A 16,664-nucleotide genomic window follows, 5' to 3' on the forward strand; every position below is an offset into this window, starting at 1 on the left:
CTCACTGGCTGCAAAGTTCCAGAGAAACAGTCGGAACACAGACACCTTGCGGTCACCGGTATGGCAGATGTTTCTGCGCACCCTGTGAAAGGTGCACGGGAAGATCTGCAATGTTACTGTACCGTAATTCTCAGGAATAAGCGCAGCTGGATAAAGCAAATACAGGACACGGGAACTGGACAAGCTCTATCAATCGTAAGGATGGATGTGTACCTTGGCGATGCTGTGAATAACAATACTTTGTGGGCATAAAAGGGTCTTCCTTCAACAATAAAGGTGACATCTGACATTTCTTTGTTGTTCAGAAAATGCGGATCTACAAAGAAACAAGACAGAAATATTATTCTGATTACCAAGGAATTAGGTAAATTCTACTGGAGTTTGCCCTTCAGCCCTGTGTCCCCCTATTCCAGCTAGCGGCAGGATGCTTTCTCTCTCTGGGTCTCCTTCCCCTCCGTCCTTACCCGCGAAGAGCCAGCTCTCTGGCAATTGTATATCTCCAGGTCCTGCTATGGTGCCTCCGCCTAAGTGATGGCTGCATTGTCCCTTTCCTGGGGCTAGGCACCTACTCCACTCCCCGCGCAGTCCGTAACTCTACAGGGACAGCTGTTGCCCTGACAGACCCCGACCCACTATACTCTCTCTCTCTCTCTATACATATATATACACATACCTCAAACACTGTCTAGAGCTGAACGCAAAAGATGACGGAAGAACTATACAAATCTTGACAGACATTAATTGTTGCCAAGTAAAACGCAGTTACCAAGTGGCAGCATTATGTGAGTGCGGCTTTCCACCCTAATGGGGAGGCTGAACACCCTAATGGGGAGGCTGAACACCCTAATGGGGAGACTGACCACCATAATGGGGAGGCTGACCACTGAAGGGCTTTCCTACAGCAATTTACCGGTCAGATGAGTGGCGTTAGAGACCACAGGTTACAGCAAATCTATGGGTTTGCTTGCGGACTACACTGCCACCTATCTGCACAGCAAAGAACTACAGAAACTAGGTTGACAGATCCAAGTGCCTGCATGATATTCAGAGCAGCTTGTTGTGGTCTGTTTGGAACCCAGCGTGAGCGAACTCTCTAAATATGCTAATCATTCTAGCTGCTCATCAAGCCTGTAAGATACGCTTGCATTTGAGGCTGTGTTTATCAGCGCCAGTTCTGGTGCGGGATAGTAACTGTAGCACTTGAACGTCAATTAAAGGGCACCTGGTGTCGAGAAAAGTTTGTCAATGCAGTCAATCAATATAAAGAGATCTGCACCTTTCAGTAAATGTTTCACCCTGGCGTAGCTAACATCACATAGATATGCACTGTATTATATTCATGCCACTGACTAGTAATGAGCTTCAATGGGCCGACAGTTCACTGGTGTCTGTGCAGCTTTCCATTTGTGACCTGCAGACAAATGAATCAATGAATAAGCACAATTTCCATGTGACTTGAGAACACTCACCCAGACGAGACGTCTGTTTGCGTTTTATCTCCGTCAGCTTTGGGATGGGGTAAGGACCGTAGCACTGGCTGAATATGACGGCCAACTGCTGGCTGATGACTTCATTCTGTAAAAAAGAGAAAACTCTTCCTGTTATAGAAATATGTCCTATGGTCTAGGTAAAGTATTTTTTACTGTTGCTGTCTATGAAGGTTTAGCCACAATACAATACTGAACAGTGCATAAAACAGTATTAAGCTCACCCTCTTTCTTCCACCATCTTTCCCACTCTTGCTTCCATGCCCTCTGCACCTCTGTTATCTGTTTGTCTCCCCCTCTCATCAGTATGTCATCTCCTATGAGCAGGGCCCTCCTTCCTCCTGTCTCACCACTGTCTACTCCTGCTCACCAGTTACACCCTACATCCTCCTTGGGCTCTTTCCCCCAGGTTTCCACCTTTTCTTGTGTTCGGCTGGCACCTCCTTCTGTGGCTCTATGCTGTACCTGTCAGCTGCTTCCATTCCTATGGGTGCAGGTTTCAGTTGCATTGAATATTCCCCCTCTTGCACCAGAAGCTGTGTTGAGAGTTGTAGTGTTATAGTGAAATTGTTAATTTGTATACTTTACTATGCTGTTTACTGTATTGTACTGTCTTGTTGTTTCCACTCTGTTCAGAGCTGCATTCCACATATGACGTTCTATAAATAATAATAATAATAATAATATTCATAATAATAATAAATGAACATTATAATGTATAAGATTGATATAATACATCATACACCGTATCAACAGTCTGCTGCTGGAAAAATATGGATGAAGCCCTTGTCCCCTTCCCCATCTTACAGATGTACCATTGTGTGTACTTTTCCATACATTAATTTTCTACTTATTTTTTAGGACATCAAAACAGTTTTTCACTCCCACTTGACTCATTGTTTAAGTGTTCTTTGATGGCCTGCCAGAAGCTGAAAGCTATGACGATGACATGATACTACAAGTCAGTACACAAGTGTCTCAGACTAGCGTGTCAATCACACATTGTTCAGATACTGTCCTCTACGTGTGACCAGAGTCAATTCACTTTTATGTTTGTTTGTTTTTCTGAAAGATTCCGAGATAATAAATACTCTTGAATTCACTTGTCATCTAATTAGTCTAAATTTGAAACACTACAGATGTAGCCATGTAGTACATCTCCCATATATCTGTGCCTAGACACGCCGAGCTGCATATTTTGCCCCCGAAGTGAAAGGGACGCACTCGTGTCTAAGGTGCGCACTTGACTCAAACGTAAATGTGGTCGCGACAAACAATCCTGTACATTAAGTCATATATCTTTCCTGTGACTTCAATCAAAGGCGGTCTGCGGAATTGAATTCTAGTCCATTCCACTTTGAGAGTGGCGGTTGCTAGAAGAATATCTTCCGGCAGCCGGCCGCTCTGTATTTCTGCACTGTTGCATTGTTTGCGACCAGGTGAGATAATGCACAGCTTGGTGTGGTCACAAACGATGCAACCACGCCAGGCAAGTGGTTAACACAAGACTCCTCCTGCAGCATTAGCATATTTTCTGTGTCCTGTGTCCACATATGTAACTGCTGTGTGCACTGTGTCCCTCTCTGAATTAGGTCCTTTGCGCCTAAAACATTCTCTTTTCTGGGGAAGCGGGGGTATAACAATTTAAAACGACATGATATAGGCCGCTTTAGCGATCAGCAAGGAGTAAATTGATTGCATACTCATTGAGTCTTCATGAAGGCTGATAGCTAGAATGAGTCACAGGACTATAACATTAAATGAGTGATTCAGTACCATAAAACACACCTTTAAAGATTAACATTGTTCTTCAAACATGTCACATGATCACTGAGAATCCTGGGTTTTAAAAAGGAATCCAGAAAAACTGAAAATAAGATTTTACTCACCGGTAAATCTATTTCTCGTAGTCCGTAGTGGATGCTGGGAACTCCGTAAGGACCATGGGGAATAGACGGGCTCCGCAGGAGACTGGGCACTCTAAAAGAAAGATTAGGTACTATCTGGTGTGCACTGGCTCCTCCCTCTATGCCCCTCCTCCAGACCTCAGTTAGGATACCGTGCCCGGAAGAGCTGACACAATAAGGAAGGATTTTGAATCCCGGGTAAGACTCATACCAGCCACACCAATCACACCGTATAACTCGTGATACTATACCCAGTTAACAGAATGAAATATAACTGAGCCTCTCAACAGATGGCTCAACAATAACCCTTTAGTTAGGCAATAACTATATACAAGTATTGCAGACAATCCGCACTTGGGACGGGCGCCCAGCATCCACTACGGACTACGAGAAATAGATTTACCGGCGAGTAAAATCTTATTTTCTCTGACGTCCTAGTGGATGCTGGGAACTCCGTAAGGACCATGGGGATTATACCAAAGCTCCCAAACGGGCGGGAGAGTGCGGATGACTCTGCAGCACCGAATGAGAGAACTCAAGGTCCTCCTCAGCCAGGGTATCAAATTTGTAGAATTTAGCAAACGTGTTTGCCCCTGACCAAGTTGCAGCTCGGCAAAGTTGTAAAGCCGAGACCCCTCGGGCAGCCGCCCAAGATGAGCCCACTTTCCTCGTGGAATGGGCTGTTACTGATTTAGGATGCGTCAATCCAGCCGCAGAATGCTCCAGCTGAATTGAGCTACAAATTCAGCGAGCAATAGTCTGCTTAGAAGCAGGAGCACCTATTTTGTTGGGTGCCTACAGGATAAAAAAACGAGTCAGTTTTCCTGACTCCAGCCGTCCTGGAAATATAAATTTTTAAGGCCCTGACTACGTCCAGTAACTTGGAATCTTCCAAGTCCCTAGTAGCCGCAGGCACTACAATAGGTTGGTTCAAGTGAAAAGCTGATACCACCTTAGGGAGAAACTGGGGACGAGTCCTCAATTCTGCCCTATCCATATGGAAAATCAGATAAGGGCTTTTACATGACAAAGCCGCCAATTCTGACACACGCCTGGCCGAAGCCAAGGCCAATAACATGACCACTTTCCACGTGAGATATTTCAAATCCACAGTTTTAAGTGGCTCAAACCAATGTGATTTTAAGAAACTCAACACCACGTTGAGATCCCAAGGTGCCACAGAAGGCACAAAAAAGGGGCTGAATATGTAGCACTCCCTTTACAAATGTCTGAACTCCAGGCAGTGAAGCCAGTTCTTTCTGGAAGAAAATCGACAGAGCCGAAATCTGGACCTTAATGGAACCCAATTTTAGGCCCATAGTCACTCCTGACTGTAGGAAGTGCAGAAAACGACCCAGCTGAAATTCCTCTGTTGGGGCCTTCCTGGCCTCACACCACGCAACATATTTTCGCCAAATACGGTGATAATGGTTTGCGGTTACTTCTTTCCTGGCTTTTATCAGCGTAGGAATGACTTCCTCCGGAATGCCCTTTTGCTTTAGGATCCGGAATTCAACCGCCATGCCGTCCAACGCAGCCGCGGTAAGTCTTGGAACAGACAGGGCCCCTGCTGTAGCAGATCCTGTCTGAGCGGTAGAGGCCATGGGTCCTCTGATATTATTTCTTGAAGTTCGGGGTACCAAGCTCTTCTTGGCCCATCCGGAACCACGAGTATCGTTCTTACTCCTCGTTTTCTTATTATTCTCAGTACCTTTGGTATGAGAGGCAGAGGAGGGAATACATAAACCGACTGGTACACCCACGGTGTCACTAGACCGTCCACAGCTATTGCCTGAGGGTCCCTTGACCTGGCGCAATATCTAGTTTTTTGTTTAGGCGGGACGCCATCATGTCCACCTGTGGCCTTTCCCAATGGTTTACCAACAGTTGGAAGACTTCTGGATGAAGTCCCCACTCTCCCGGGTGTCGGTCGTGTCTGCTGAGGAAGTCTGCTTCCCAGTTGTCCACTCCTGGAATGAACACTGCTGACAGTGCTAAGACGTGATTTTCCGCCCATTGGAGAATCCTTGTGGCTTCTGCCATCGCCATCCTGCTTCTTGTGCCGCCCTGTCGGTTTACATGGGCGACTGCCGTGATGTTGTCTGATTGGATCAGTACCGGCTGGTTTTGAAGCAGAGGCCTTGCCAGACTTAGGGCATTGTAAATGGCCCTCAGTTCCAGAATATTTATGTGTAGGGACGACTCCTGACTTCACCAAAGTCCTTGGAAATTTCTTCCCTGTGTGACTGCCCCCCTCCGTGGTTACCAGGACCCAGTCCTGTATGCCGAATCTGCGGCCCTCTTGAAGATGAGCACTCTGCAGCCACCACAGTAGAGATACCCTGGTCCTTGGAGACAGGGTTATCAGCCGATGCATCTGAAGATGCGATTCCGACCACTTGTCCAAGAGGTCTCACTGAAAGGTTCTTGCATGGAACCTGCCGAATGGAATTTTGCTTCGTAAGAAGCTACCATTTTTCCCAGGACTCGTGTGCAGTGATGCACCGATACCTGTTTTGGTTTCAGGAGGTCTCTGACTAGAGATGACAGTTCCTTGGCTTTCTCCTGCGGGAGAAACACTTTTTTCTGTTCTGTGTCCAGAACCATCCCCAGGAACAGCAGGCGTGTGGTAGGAACCAGCTGTGACTTTGGAATGTATAGAATCCATCCGTGCTGATGTAGCACTTCCCGAGATAGTGCTACTCCGACCAACAACTGCTCCATGGACCTCGCCTTTATAAGGAGATCGTCCAAGTACGGGATAATTAAAAACTCCCTTTTTTCGAAGGAGTATCATCATTTCTGCCATTACCTTGGTAAAGACCCTCGGTGCCGTGGACAGTCCAAACGGCAGTGTTTGGAATTGGTAATTGCAATCCTGTACCACAAATCTGAGGTACTACTGGTGAGGATGGCAAATGGGGACATGTAGGTAAGCATCCTTGATGTCCAGGGATACCATGTAATCCCCCTCCTCCAGGCTTGCAATAACCGCCCTGAGCGATTCCATCTTGAACTTTAATTTTTTTATGTATGTGTTCAAGGACTGCAAATTTAAAATGGGTCTCACCGAACCGTCCGGTTTTGGTACCACAAACAGTGTGGAATAGTAACCCCGTCCTTGTTGAAGTAGGGGCACCTTGACTATCACCTGCTGGGAATACAGCTTGTGAATTGCCTCTAGCACAGCCTCCCTGCCTGAGGGAGTTGTCGGCAAGGCAGATTTGAGGAAACGGCGGGGGGGAGACGCCTCGAATTCCAGCCTGTACCCCTGAGATACTATTTGAAGGATGCAGGGATCCACCTGTGAGCGAGCCCACTGATCGCTGAAATTTTTGAGGCGGCCCCCCACCGTACCTGGCTACGCCTGTGGAGCCCCCGCGTCATGCGGTGGACTCAGAGGAAGCGGGGGAAGAATTTTGATTCTGGGAACTGGCTGACTGGTGCAGCTTTTTGCCTCTTCCCTCCTCTCTGTGCAGAAAGGAAGTGCCTTTGACCCACTTGCTTTTCTGAAGCCGAAAGGACTGTACCTGATAATACAGTGCTTTCTTAGGCTGTGAGGAAACCAGAGGTAAAAATTTTTCTTCCCAGCTGTTGCTGTGGATACGAGGTCCCAGAGACCATCCCCAAACAATTCCTCACCCTTATAAGGCTCTATGTGCTTTTTAAAGTCAGCATCACCTGTCTAGTGTCGGGTCTCTAATACCCTCCTGACAGAATGGACATTGCATTAATTCTGGATGCCAGCCGGCAAAATATCCCTCTGTGCATCCCTCATATATAAGACGACGTCTTATGTTCGCAAAATAGTATCCCTGTTTGACAGGGTTACAGACCACGCTGCAGCAGCACTATCTGCAGGTCTCAGTCTAGTACCTGAGTGTGTAAATACAGACTTCAGGATAGCCTCCTGCTTTTTATCAGCAGGTACCTTCAAAGTGGCCGTATCCTAAGACGGCAGTGCCACCTTTTTTGACAAACGTGTGAGCGCCTTATCCACCCTAGGGGATATCTCCCAGCGTAACTTATCCTCTGGCGGGAAAAGGTACGCCATCAGTAACTTTTTAGAAATTATCAGTTTCTTATCGGGGGAACCCACGCTTTTTCACACTTCATTCACTCATTGGATGGGGGAACAAAACACTGCCTGCTTTTTCTCCCCAAACATAAAACCCTTTTTTAGTGGTACTTGGGTTAATGTCAGAAATGTGTAACACATTTTTTATTGCCGGGATCATGTAACGGATGTTCCTAGTGGATTGTGTATATGTCTCAACCTCGTCGACACTGGAGTCAGACTCCGTGTCGACATCTGTGTCTGCCATCTGAGGGAGCGGGCATTTTTGAGCCCCTGATGGCCTTTGAGACGCCTGGGCAGGCGCGGGCTGAGAAGCCGGCTGTCCCATAGCTGTTACGTCATCCAGCCTTTTATGTAAGGAGTTGACACTGTCGGTTAATACCTTCCACCTATCCATCCACTCTGGTGTCGGCCCACAGGGGGCGACATCCCATTTATCGGCATCTGCTCCGCCTCCACATAAACCTCCTCATCACACATGTCGACACAGCCGTACCGACACACCGCACACACACAGGGAATGCTCTGACTGAGGACAGGACCCCACACAGCCCTTTGGGGAAACAGAGAGAGAGTTTGCCAGCACACACCAGAGCGCTATATAATGTAGGGATAAACACTATCACTGAGTGAATTTTCCCCAATAGCTGCTTGTATAAACAATATTGCGCCTAAATTTAGTGCCCCCCCTCTCTTTTTAACCCTTTGAGCCTGAAAACTACAGGGGAGAGCCTGGGGAGCTGTCTTCCAGTTACACTGTGAAGAGAAAATGGCGCCAGTGTGCCGAGGGAGATAGCTCCGCCCCTTTTTCGCGGACTTTTCTCCCGCTTTTTTATGGATTCTGGCAGGGGTAATTATCACATATATAGCCTCTGGGGCTATATATTGTGATTATTTTGCCAGCCAAGGTGTTTTTATTGCTGCTCAGGGCGCCCCCCCCCCCCAGCGCCCTGCACCCTCAGTGACCGGAGTGTGAAGTGTGTATGAGGAGCAATGGCGCACAGCTGCAGTGCTGTGCGCTACATTGGTGAAGACTGAAGGCTTCTGCCGCTGATTTTCCGGACCATCTTCATGCTTCTGGCTCTGTAAGGGGGACGGCGTCGCGGCTCCGGGAACGAACACCAAGGACGGGTCCTGCGGTCGATCCCTCTGGAGCTAATGGTGTCCAGTAGCCTAAGAAGCCCAAGCTAGCTGCAAGCAGGTAGGTTCGCTTCTTCTCCCCTTAGTCCCTCGTTGCAGTGAGCCTGTTGCCAGCAGGTCTCACTGTAAAATAAAAAACCTAACATATACTTTCTTTCTAGGAGCTCAGGAGAGCCCCTAGTGTGCATCCAGCTCGGCCGGGCACAGAAATCTAACTGAGGTCTGGAGGAGGGTCATAGTGGGAGGAGCCAGTGCACACCAGATAGTACCTAATCTTTCTTTTAGAGTGCCCAGTCTCCTGCGGAGCCCGTCTATTTCCCATGGTCCTTACGGAGTTCCCAGCATCCACTAGGACGTCAGAGAAACATAATTAAACATGTTACATCCGAGCACTGTCAGAGACATGTATAAAAGTGCTGGCCTGCCCTGATTGCCTGTAAGTATAGCTGGTATGCCTGCTAGGCCAAACCTCTACAATAAGGGACACTGATTGGTTCGTTTGGTAGAAGCTTCAGTTACCAAGTCAGCTCAGCTTGTTAATGTTTCACAAGCAATGACCCCTCAGCTGATGTCAGCATAGAACCTCGTCATCAGCAATGGGCACCAGTGGTCAGGAGCTCCAAGGTCCAAATGCACATTCTAGTCCAGTGAGAACTCTATAGAGCAGAATATCTGGTACAAGGCGCACAAGCAACAGACAACCGAGCAGTAGGTGAACCGGTGACGGTCAGATGAACCATTCTCTTCCATAAGAATGTCTGGCACCAACCTACAGAACTACAATGACAGTATACGGCTGTTCCACAATCAGGGCCGGTTCTTCCACTAGGCAGTTTCAGGCATTAGGGGCAACAGGACTTGAGGGGGCGGCCTGCAGAGGCTGCCTGGAAAAGTTGTCGGGCACCTTGTTGTCACACTGGTAACAGCTGCAGCAACCCTCCCAGGGCCCTATCTGACAATAACCACGGCTGCCAAGTGATCCCATATTGCAGTCACCAGCTCTGGCTCCGCCCAGCACAGGCCGTAACTTTGACAGTTGCTGGAGTGCTGGCCGGGGGTGACATGCGGCGCTGCCCTTCATTCCAGGCTCCTTCCAAGGCTACTCAGTCCCAACTCTGCATTGCGGCCCGCAGGTAAGGTGGCTGCAGAGTGCACTGTCTTCTTTTGATAAGGGAAGTAGAGGAGAGCAGTAACCCGGACGTGGGGGAAGGTGTACATGAGCCACAGGCATGCACACAAATGGGGGGGAGGTTAGCAACAGCATGCACACAGACAGTGTGTGCGTGTGTGTGTGTGTGTGGGGGGGGGGATAGAACAGCAGCCATTTAACAGTGTGTGTGTGGGGAGAAGCAACAGGCACCCACACATCCATGGGAGGTGGGGCGAAGAGAGCAGCCATGCAACGGATTGGCAGTGGGGAACAGCTGCAGCATGCACATTGGATTGGGGGGAGGGGGAAATAGAGCAGCTGCCATGCAACAGACTTGTGGGGTGGGTAGGGGGGAAGGGGCAGTAGGAAAAGTTTTGTCTAGGGTGCCGAGCAACCTTGCACCGGCCCTGTCCACAATGCTGGCAAGGTCCAAGGTGCAGCGAGTCCCTTAGCAGGCAAAGTCAGCGCTGATCACCAGTCACTGACACTGAGTGATCCATTGTTCCTCATGTTGCAGTATTCGTCCCAACTGGAGGGGTATCTTCCGGCATGACAATACCCCAATGCACACATGTAGTTGCACAATGGTCTGAGGAGCAGGACACTGATGTGAACATTGTGGCCTTTTTACTCACTACATTTGAACATAATCAAACATTAAGATGTATTCTTGAACAATTCCTGAGACATCATTTATCATCACCATCAACCAGGGATGAGACTAGTGAGGTTCTTGTGGGGAAAAAATGCTACATTGCTTGCCTTTGTGTTGATTAGGAATTCATGAAGGGGTATTGAGGGGTGATGCTTTTATTTCATTGCAGTGGGGCCCATCTTTGGTTGGACATTCTAACTTGCAGGTGAACAGTGAATACCCAGCTGCCCAGATAGAAAATCATGTGCCATTAAAAAAAATGATAATTGTATAATTAAACATTGTGATTTTTACACAGTTGATGGTCTGTCCTGTCTCAGTCATGCGCCTGTGGCATGTGCTCCCCTATCGTATTCGTCCCACTGCTGCCTCAGGCAATATGATGCAGGATATGGACGATCCACATTGGTGGTTCCAGATGGCTGATACGCAGCTCCCAGCCATTACACAGGTAGTTCAGGGGGGATGAAGAGAGTAGAGTAGAGTAAGTGTAGTCCGGGGGCGGAAATACTTTTGTTAACTTGGTATAGAAACCCCAATTTTGAAGTGTAAAATGTACGTCATCGGCAGCGGTGCAAGTATGCGGGTACGCTTGGGTACGGAGAACCCTTAAGAATTTGACAGCGGGTACGCAGTACCACCTGCCACACACTTTGCCATTACCACAATTATAATGTACCACAAAGCAACAAGACCATGGTGCTTGGCAGCATGACGGCTCCTCCCACTTTGTCAGGATTACTGGGAGTGTGACAGTGGCTGTATTTTCCTGTTATAATGGAGGCATAACTATATATTGTTATTAAATTGGGGGCATTACTATATATTTCTATTATACTGGAGGTATCACTATATATTTTTAGCCCTCCAGATTCCCCCCAAAAAAGAGGCTGTCATGTGGCCACGCCGTTAGTGTCATGTAGCCACTCCCACTAGCAGCATGTGGCCACGCCCCCTCACAACACATGGCCACACCCATTTTTCGGCACTCAGTACCACTACGAAAATATTTCTACTTGCACCACTGGTCATCAGCTAATGTGGCACAATAACATCAGGATTTTGTAGCGCGTAATTTGCTTTATCAACATTTTATCAAAATCAGTGTGGTCAGACTGAAATCATAACAAAATGATAGCACATTATGTTGTAGACTAATGTAAAACTTACCTTGCAATATAAAATTATATTTTGTGTCTTAAACCAGAAAGCGAGGATATACAAAATTATTATTTCTGACACAATTCCTCAGATAACTGTTTTTGTCTATGGCATTGTTAGGCATTACTATATAAATGGGAGTCCACGGAATGACTGGTATGTTTGACAAGCGCCTGTAATGGATATGTCACATAAATGCAACATGCCGATCAATGGGGGTAATTCCAAGTTGATCGCAGCAGGAAATTTTTTAGCAGTTGGGCAAAACTATGGGGGTAATTCGAAGTTGATCGCAGCAGGATTTTTGTTAGCAATTGGGCAAAACCATGTGCACTGCAGGGGAGGCAGATATACCATGTGCAGAGAGAGTTAGATTTGGGTGGGATGTGTTCAATCTGCAATCTAATTTGCAGTGTAAAAATAAAGCAGCCAGTATTTACCCTGCACAGAAATAAAATAACCCACCCAAATCTAACTCTCTCTGCAGATGTTATATCTGCCTCCCCTGCAGTGCACATGGTTTTGCCCAATTGCTATCAAAAATCCTGCTGCGATCAACTTGGAATTACCCCCTATGTGCACTGCAGGGGAGGCAGATATAACATGTGCAGAGAGAGTTAGATTTGGGTGGGTTATTTTGTTTCTGTGCAGGGTAAATACTGGCTGCTTTATTTTTACACTGCAATTTAGATTGCAGATTGAACACACCACACCCAAATCTAACTCTCTCTGCACATGTTAAATCTGCCTCCCCTGCAGTGCAAATGGTTTTGCCTAACTGCTAACAAAAATCCTGCTGCGATCAACTTGGAATTACCCCCAATGTGCCTAGATCTGTGGAGCAGGGAAGAAAGGAAATCTACTTTTGTGAGGTGATATTACTGAAATCACATAAAGGGGAATTCAATTAGCCATAGTAATTTACCACGGGCTAATTAATCTCCCGAGGCTATTCAATTGGCCCAGGGCTGGATTAACAATGGTGCTGATGGAGCTGCAGCTCCAAGCCCACAGTACAAATAGGCCCCTGGCTTCTCTACTGCTCCATGCTGAAGTAGATAGGAAAAAAAAATTCCTTCTACTGCAGCATCCAAGGCCCGCTGCTACCGCTGACGTCTCCTCCCCCTGTCACCCCCCCTTTGCCGCCGCGAGCATAGAGGTTTTAGCAGCGGCGCAGTGGAAGGCTTTCCTAGCCCTCCTGCGCCGTATACCCACGGAGACCTGGCACCTCCTCCGCGCCGCAGACGTCACAGCGTGTGACATCACAAAGGTGCCTCCCCGCAGCACCCAGACTCCACAGACTCACCTATGCATACGCAGCACTGTAATCGCGCACAGCAGCTGCAGCACTGAAGCTCCGTCAAGGCGGCCCAGGCCCGGCAGCATATAGTCTGAATTGAGGTGAGATGATGCCACTGCCAGAAATTTAAGGGCTGGGCCAGCAGCAATACAGTATAAATATGATCTGATTTATAATCAGATCATTTAAATATATAAAGTACAAATATCTATATGTGCAGTATATATATATATATATATATATATATATATATATATAGAGATACCGGATAGGGGTATGAGCGACCTGAGGTGTTTTTATGTTGCCAAGTGTATTAAAAAGATTTATAAGAATTATAAAAGTAAAGATAAAATATCAATTTATTTCACAACATTAGGAATGAATTTAAAATGCAATGCAGATGAGAGACAATTTTCTGTAAAAATTAACATATGAAAAAATGAAAAAAATATAAAAAAATAGATAGAGTGCTTAGCATAAAATATAGTTCTAAAATAGTTCTTAAAAAAGGGAATGTATATATGTAAAATCCTCAGTTTGGAGTGCAAAAAATAGCCTGTGCAAATAAGCTCATTTAAAAAGTGGAATAAATAGCATATAGTCTTAACTGATATAGCAGGAGGTCTCTGGGTGAAGGCCCAACGCGTTTCGTCTCCAAGACTTCTTCATGGGGTAAGTGACAAGGTAAGATTGAGCTCCTAAATATACCCCCCTAATTGGGAGTTAATTGATGACATCATATCCTGTCTAGGCTCATACATATTCATTAGACTATTTTTACTTATTGTGGCATGGTCATAGTTTTTATTGATAGCCGCCGTTACTAGGTGCAGCATAACGTAGATCATGTATGTTGGTAAAAAATGTGTTTTGGGTATCAGGGCAAATAATCCCGGACCGGCGCGATACTTCCGCCACATTTCCGGTGTCTGTGTAGTTCGTGTGCGCATGCGCGCCAACTTGGTGTCGTTCCCCGCTTCCGGTAGCGCTTGTATTGCGGCATGACGATGTCCTCAAGTATTCGGCTGTGTATGTCCTATTGGTTACTTCTGGCACACGATCTCTAAGTCCCGGAATCGTCATGTAGTGGAACGCACAGGTGGAACGCCTCACGTGACCTGGATGTTCGGCTTTGCTTTGTTGTCATGGAGACATTCTCCATGTTCTCTTGAAGTTTTTCTTTCTTTAAAACATGCATTGTCCGGACGCGGTCCCCAATAAAATATAAATAAAAATATGTTTAGAGAATTTGCATACTATAGTGTTTTACACTTGCAGAGCGGACATTAAATTCATGAAGATTTTATATTTGTTATTTATCGGCATATGCATAACGGGCCATATAATATATACTATATGTTATATTCTGATTTTAGTCAAGGGACGGACTAATCATGTATACACATATATAGTCAAAATGCTATTATATATATATATATATATATATATATATATATTTATATTTATATTTATGTGCTAGTGCACACATAAAAAACTTTTTGTATAGGATTACAGATAGAAAAGATATAGGGATGAGGAAGAAGAGGTGACCTAGTGGTCTGAAATCATTCAAACCATTTATCTGTGAATATACATTATAGTAATAGTGATAATTAATGAAATTTACAGCGTGATATTTACAAAGTGTTTTTTCTGCCATTTCGTTGCTGGTGCCAGAATATTGGTGATCTAGTGATTGCCTTAATTGTGTGGCCTATTGCGTGCGGTGCTACTAACTTAGTGCTTACTAAAATATACCTAGATCTTATTGTGCTTAAAAAGGGTTTAGTATGTGTCTATTAGGATGTGGTCAGGTGTTCTATAAACATCCATCGTGATTGGACATTTAAACAGTTGCTCTTTACTTTCAGTACAGTACCTAATATTCCCAATGGGTCGCCCCTTTTGGTACTAGTCAGGCCCAACACTGCTTCGCTTCCAAGTTCGGTTGAGATTGGGCCTTTCCAGTGTGGTTTGACTGTATTTCTTTCGTACGCAACAAAAAATGCCCACACTAGATGTTGTATATTTCATTTAATTTTTAACATTAAGGTGCTATATATATATATATACATGTGATATAGTGAAGAGTGCAGAGGAGAGTTTTATTCAACGACACCTTTACAAAAATGGAGCGATTTCATAGTTCTCGTTCAGGCCAAGTGGATGCATGGTTTTTAACTGGAAAATCCAGAACATCTCTCGTTGTGATAGCTTGATTGCCAAATCTCCTCCTCTTTCTCCAAGTTTAACCAGTTCTATTGCCTTGAAGGTCAGTTCTTCTGGATTCGAGTTGTGTTTCTCCGTGAAGTGCCTTGAAATGGTATGGCTGTCAACTTTATTCTTAATATTGCGAACGTGTTCTTGTATCCTGAGTTTAAGTTGTCTCTTCGTCTTTCCCACATACTTTTTTCCACATGTGCATTCCAGTAAATAAATCACCGATGAGTTATTACAGTTGATAAAATCTTTGATTTTGTATTCCTTCTGGTTTCCCATATCGCTAAAGCTTCTCCGATTGGGATGTAGGAATTTGCAAACGTTACAACGACCACACTTGTAGGATCCTACACATCTGGGTATCATCATAGTGTTTTCTGTTTTGGTTTTCAACATGCTTGGTGCTAGTAAGTCCTTCAGGTTTTTTGTTTTCTTGTATATTATTTCTGGGCGTGGCGGGAGTATCTCTCTTAGTACTGGGTCCAACAACAGGATTCCCCAGTGTGTTTTAAAAGATTTCCTTATCAGGTCCTCGTGACGGTTATATGTGGTTACAAAGGCTGTGGATTCTTTCTTGGTGTCCTTTGTTTTGTAGACAAGCAGATCTTCCCGCTTGAGATTCTTTGTTTTGATGATGGCTTTTTCTAAAATGTCTGACGGGTACTCTTTTTGCTTGAATCTTTCCTTGTATATCTCCAACTGTTCTTCACACTCTTTCAGGTCACTGCAATTTCTTCTTAGTCTATGAAACTGTGAATAAGGAATGTTGCTTTTCCATTTTCTGAGGTGATTACTCTTAAAATGAAGGTAGCTGTTCCGATCTACTTCTTTGATGTAATTTTTGGTTCTGACGGTACCTTCTGATCCTGTTAGTACTAAGTCCAGGATTTCAATGGATTTTTCATTGGTGTTGGAGGTAAAGGAAAGGTTCATATTGTTGTCACTTATATATGAGTAAAATTGATTAAAAGTATCCAGTGTGCCGTCCCATATGATTAAAATGTCATCAATGTATCTTCTATAAAAAATTAAATTCTCTTTAAAACAATGAGGACCATAGATATAGGTGTTCTCCCACTGTCCCATGAAGAGGTTCGCGAAGCTTGGGGCGAAAATGGTACCCATAGCTGTCCCACAGCGTTGTAAGTAAAAACAGTCTAAAAACTTAAAATAGTTGTGACTTAAAATGAATTTCATAATGTCACATATAAAATCTTTGTGTTGAGTTGTTAAAGATGGGTCGTTGTTCAAAAAATGTCTGCATGCTGTGATACCTTTCATGTGTTCGATGCATGTGTAGAATGATTGTACATCGATGGTAACCCAAAGGTAACTGTCTGTCCATTTTTGATCTTTCATGAGGTTGAGTACCATAGTGGTATCTTTAAGGTAGGAGGGTAGCTCCTTCACATATTTATTTAAAAAGATATCCACGTACTCTGATAAATTGGACGTTAATGAATCAATGCCTGCCACTATTGGGCGTCCTGGTGGATTGGAGAGAGACTTGTGGATTTTCGGGAGGAAATAAAATATGGGGGTAACGGGGTCATTCTTCATTAAGTA

General features: G+C 45.2%; 1 protein-coding gene and 1 pseudogene across 2 annotated transcripts in view; both read right to left on the bottom strand.

Annotated features, from left to right (window-relative positions):
- Positions 1-16,664, bottom strand: part of ABTB3 (ankyrin repeat and BTB domain containing 3) — a 386,831-nt gene that overhangs the window by 19,298 nt on the left and 350,869 nt on the right. For both annotated transcript variants that reach the window (XM_063928455.1, XM_063928454.1), the window contains 2 exons: positions 1,470-1,575; positions 214-316 (listed from right to left, as the gene is read on the bottom strand). In XM_063928455.1, coding sequence (XP_063784525.1) covers positions 214-316; positions 1,470-1,575 — 209 coding nt within the window. The remainder of the gene's footprint in view (positions 1-213; positions 317-1,469; positions 1,576-16,664) is intronic.
- Positions 14,746-14,864, bottom strand: LOC134937176 (5S ribosomal RNA; annotated as a pseudogene).

This window comes from Pseudophryne corroboree, chromosome 6 (assembly GCF_028390025.1).
Source record: "Pseudophryne corroboree isolate aPseCor3 chromosome 6, aPseCor3.hap2, whole genome shotgun sequence".
In the NCBI taxonomy this organism is placed as follows: Eukaryota; Metazoa; Chordata; class Amphibia; order Anura; family Myobatrachidae; genus Pseudophryne; species Pseudophryne corroboree.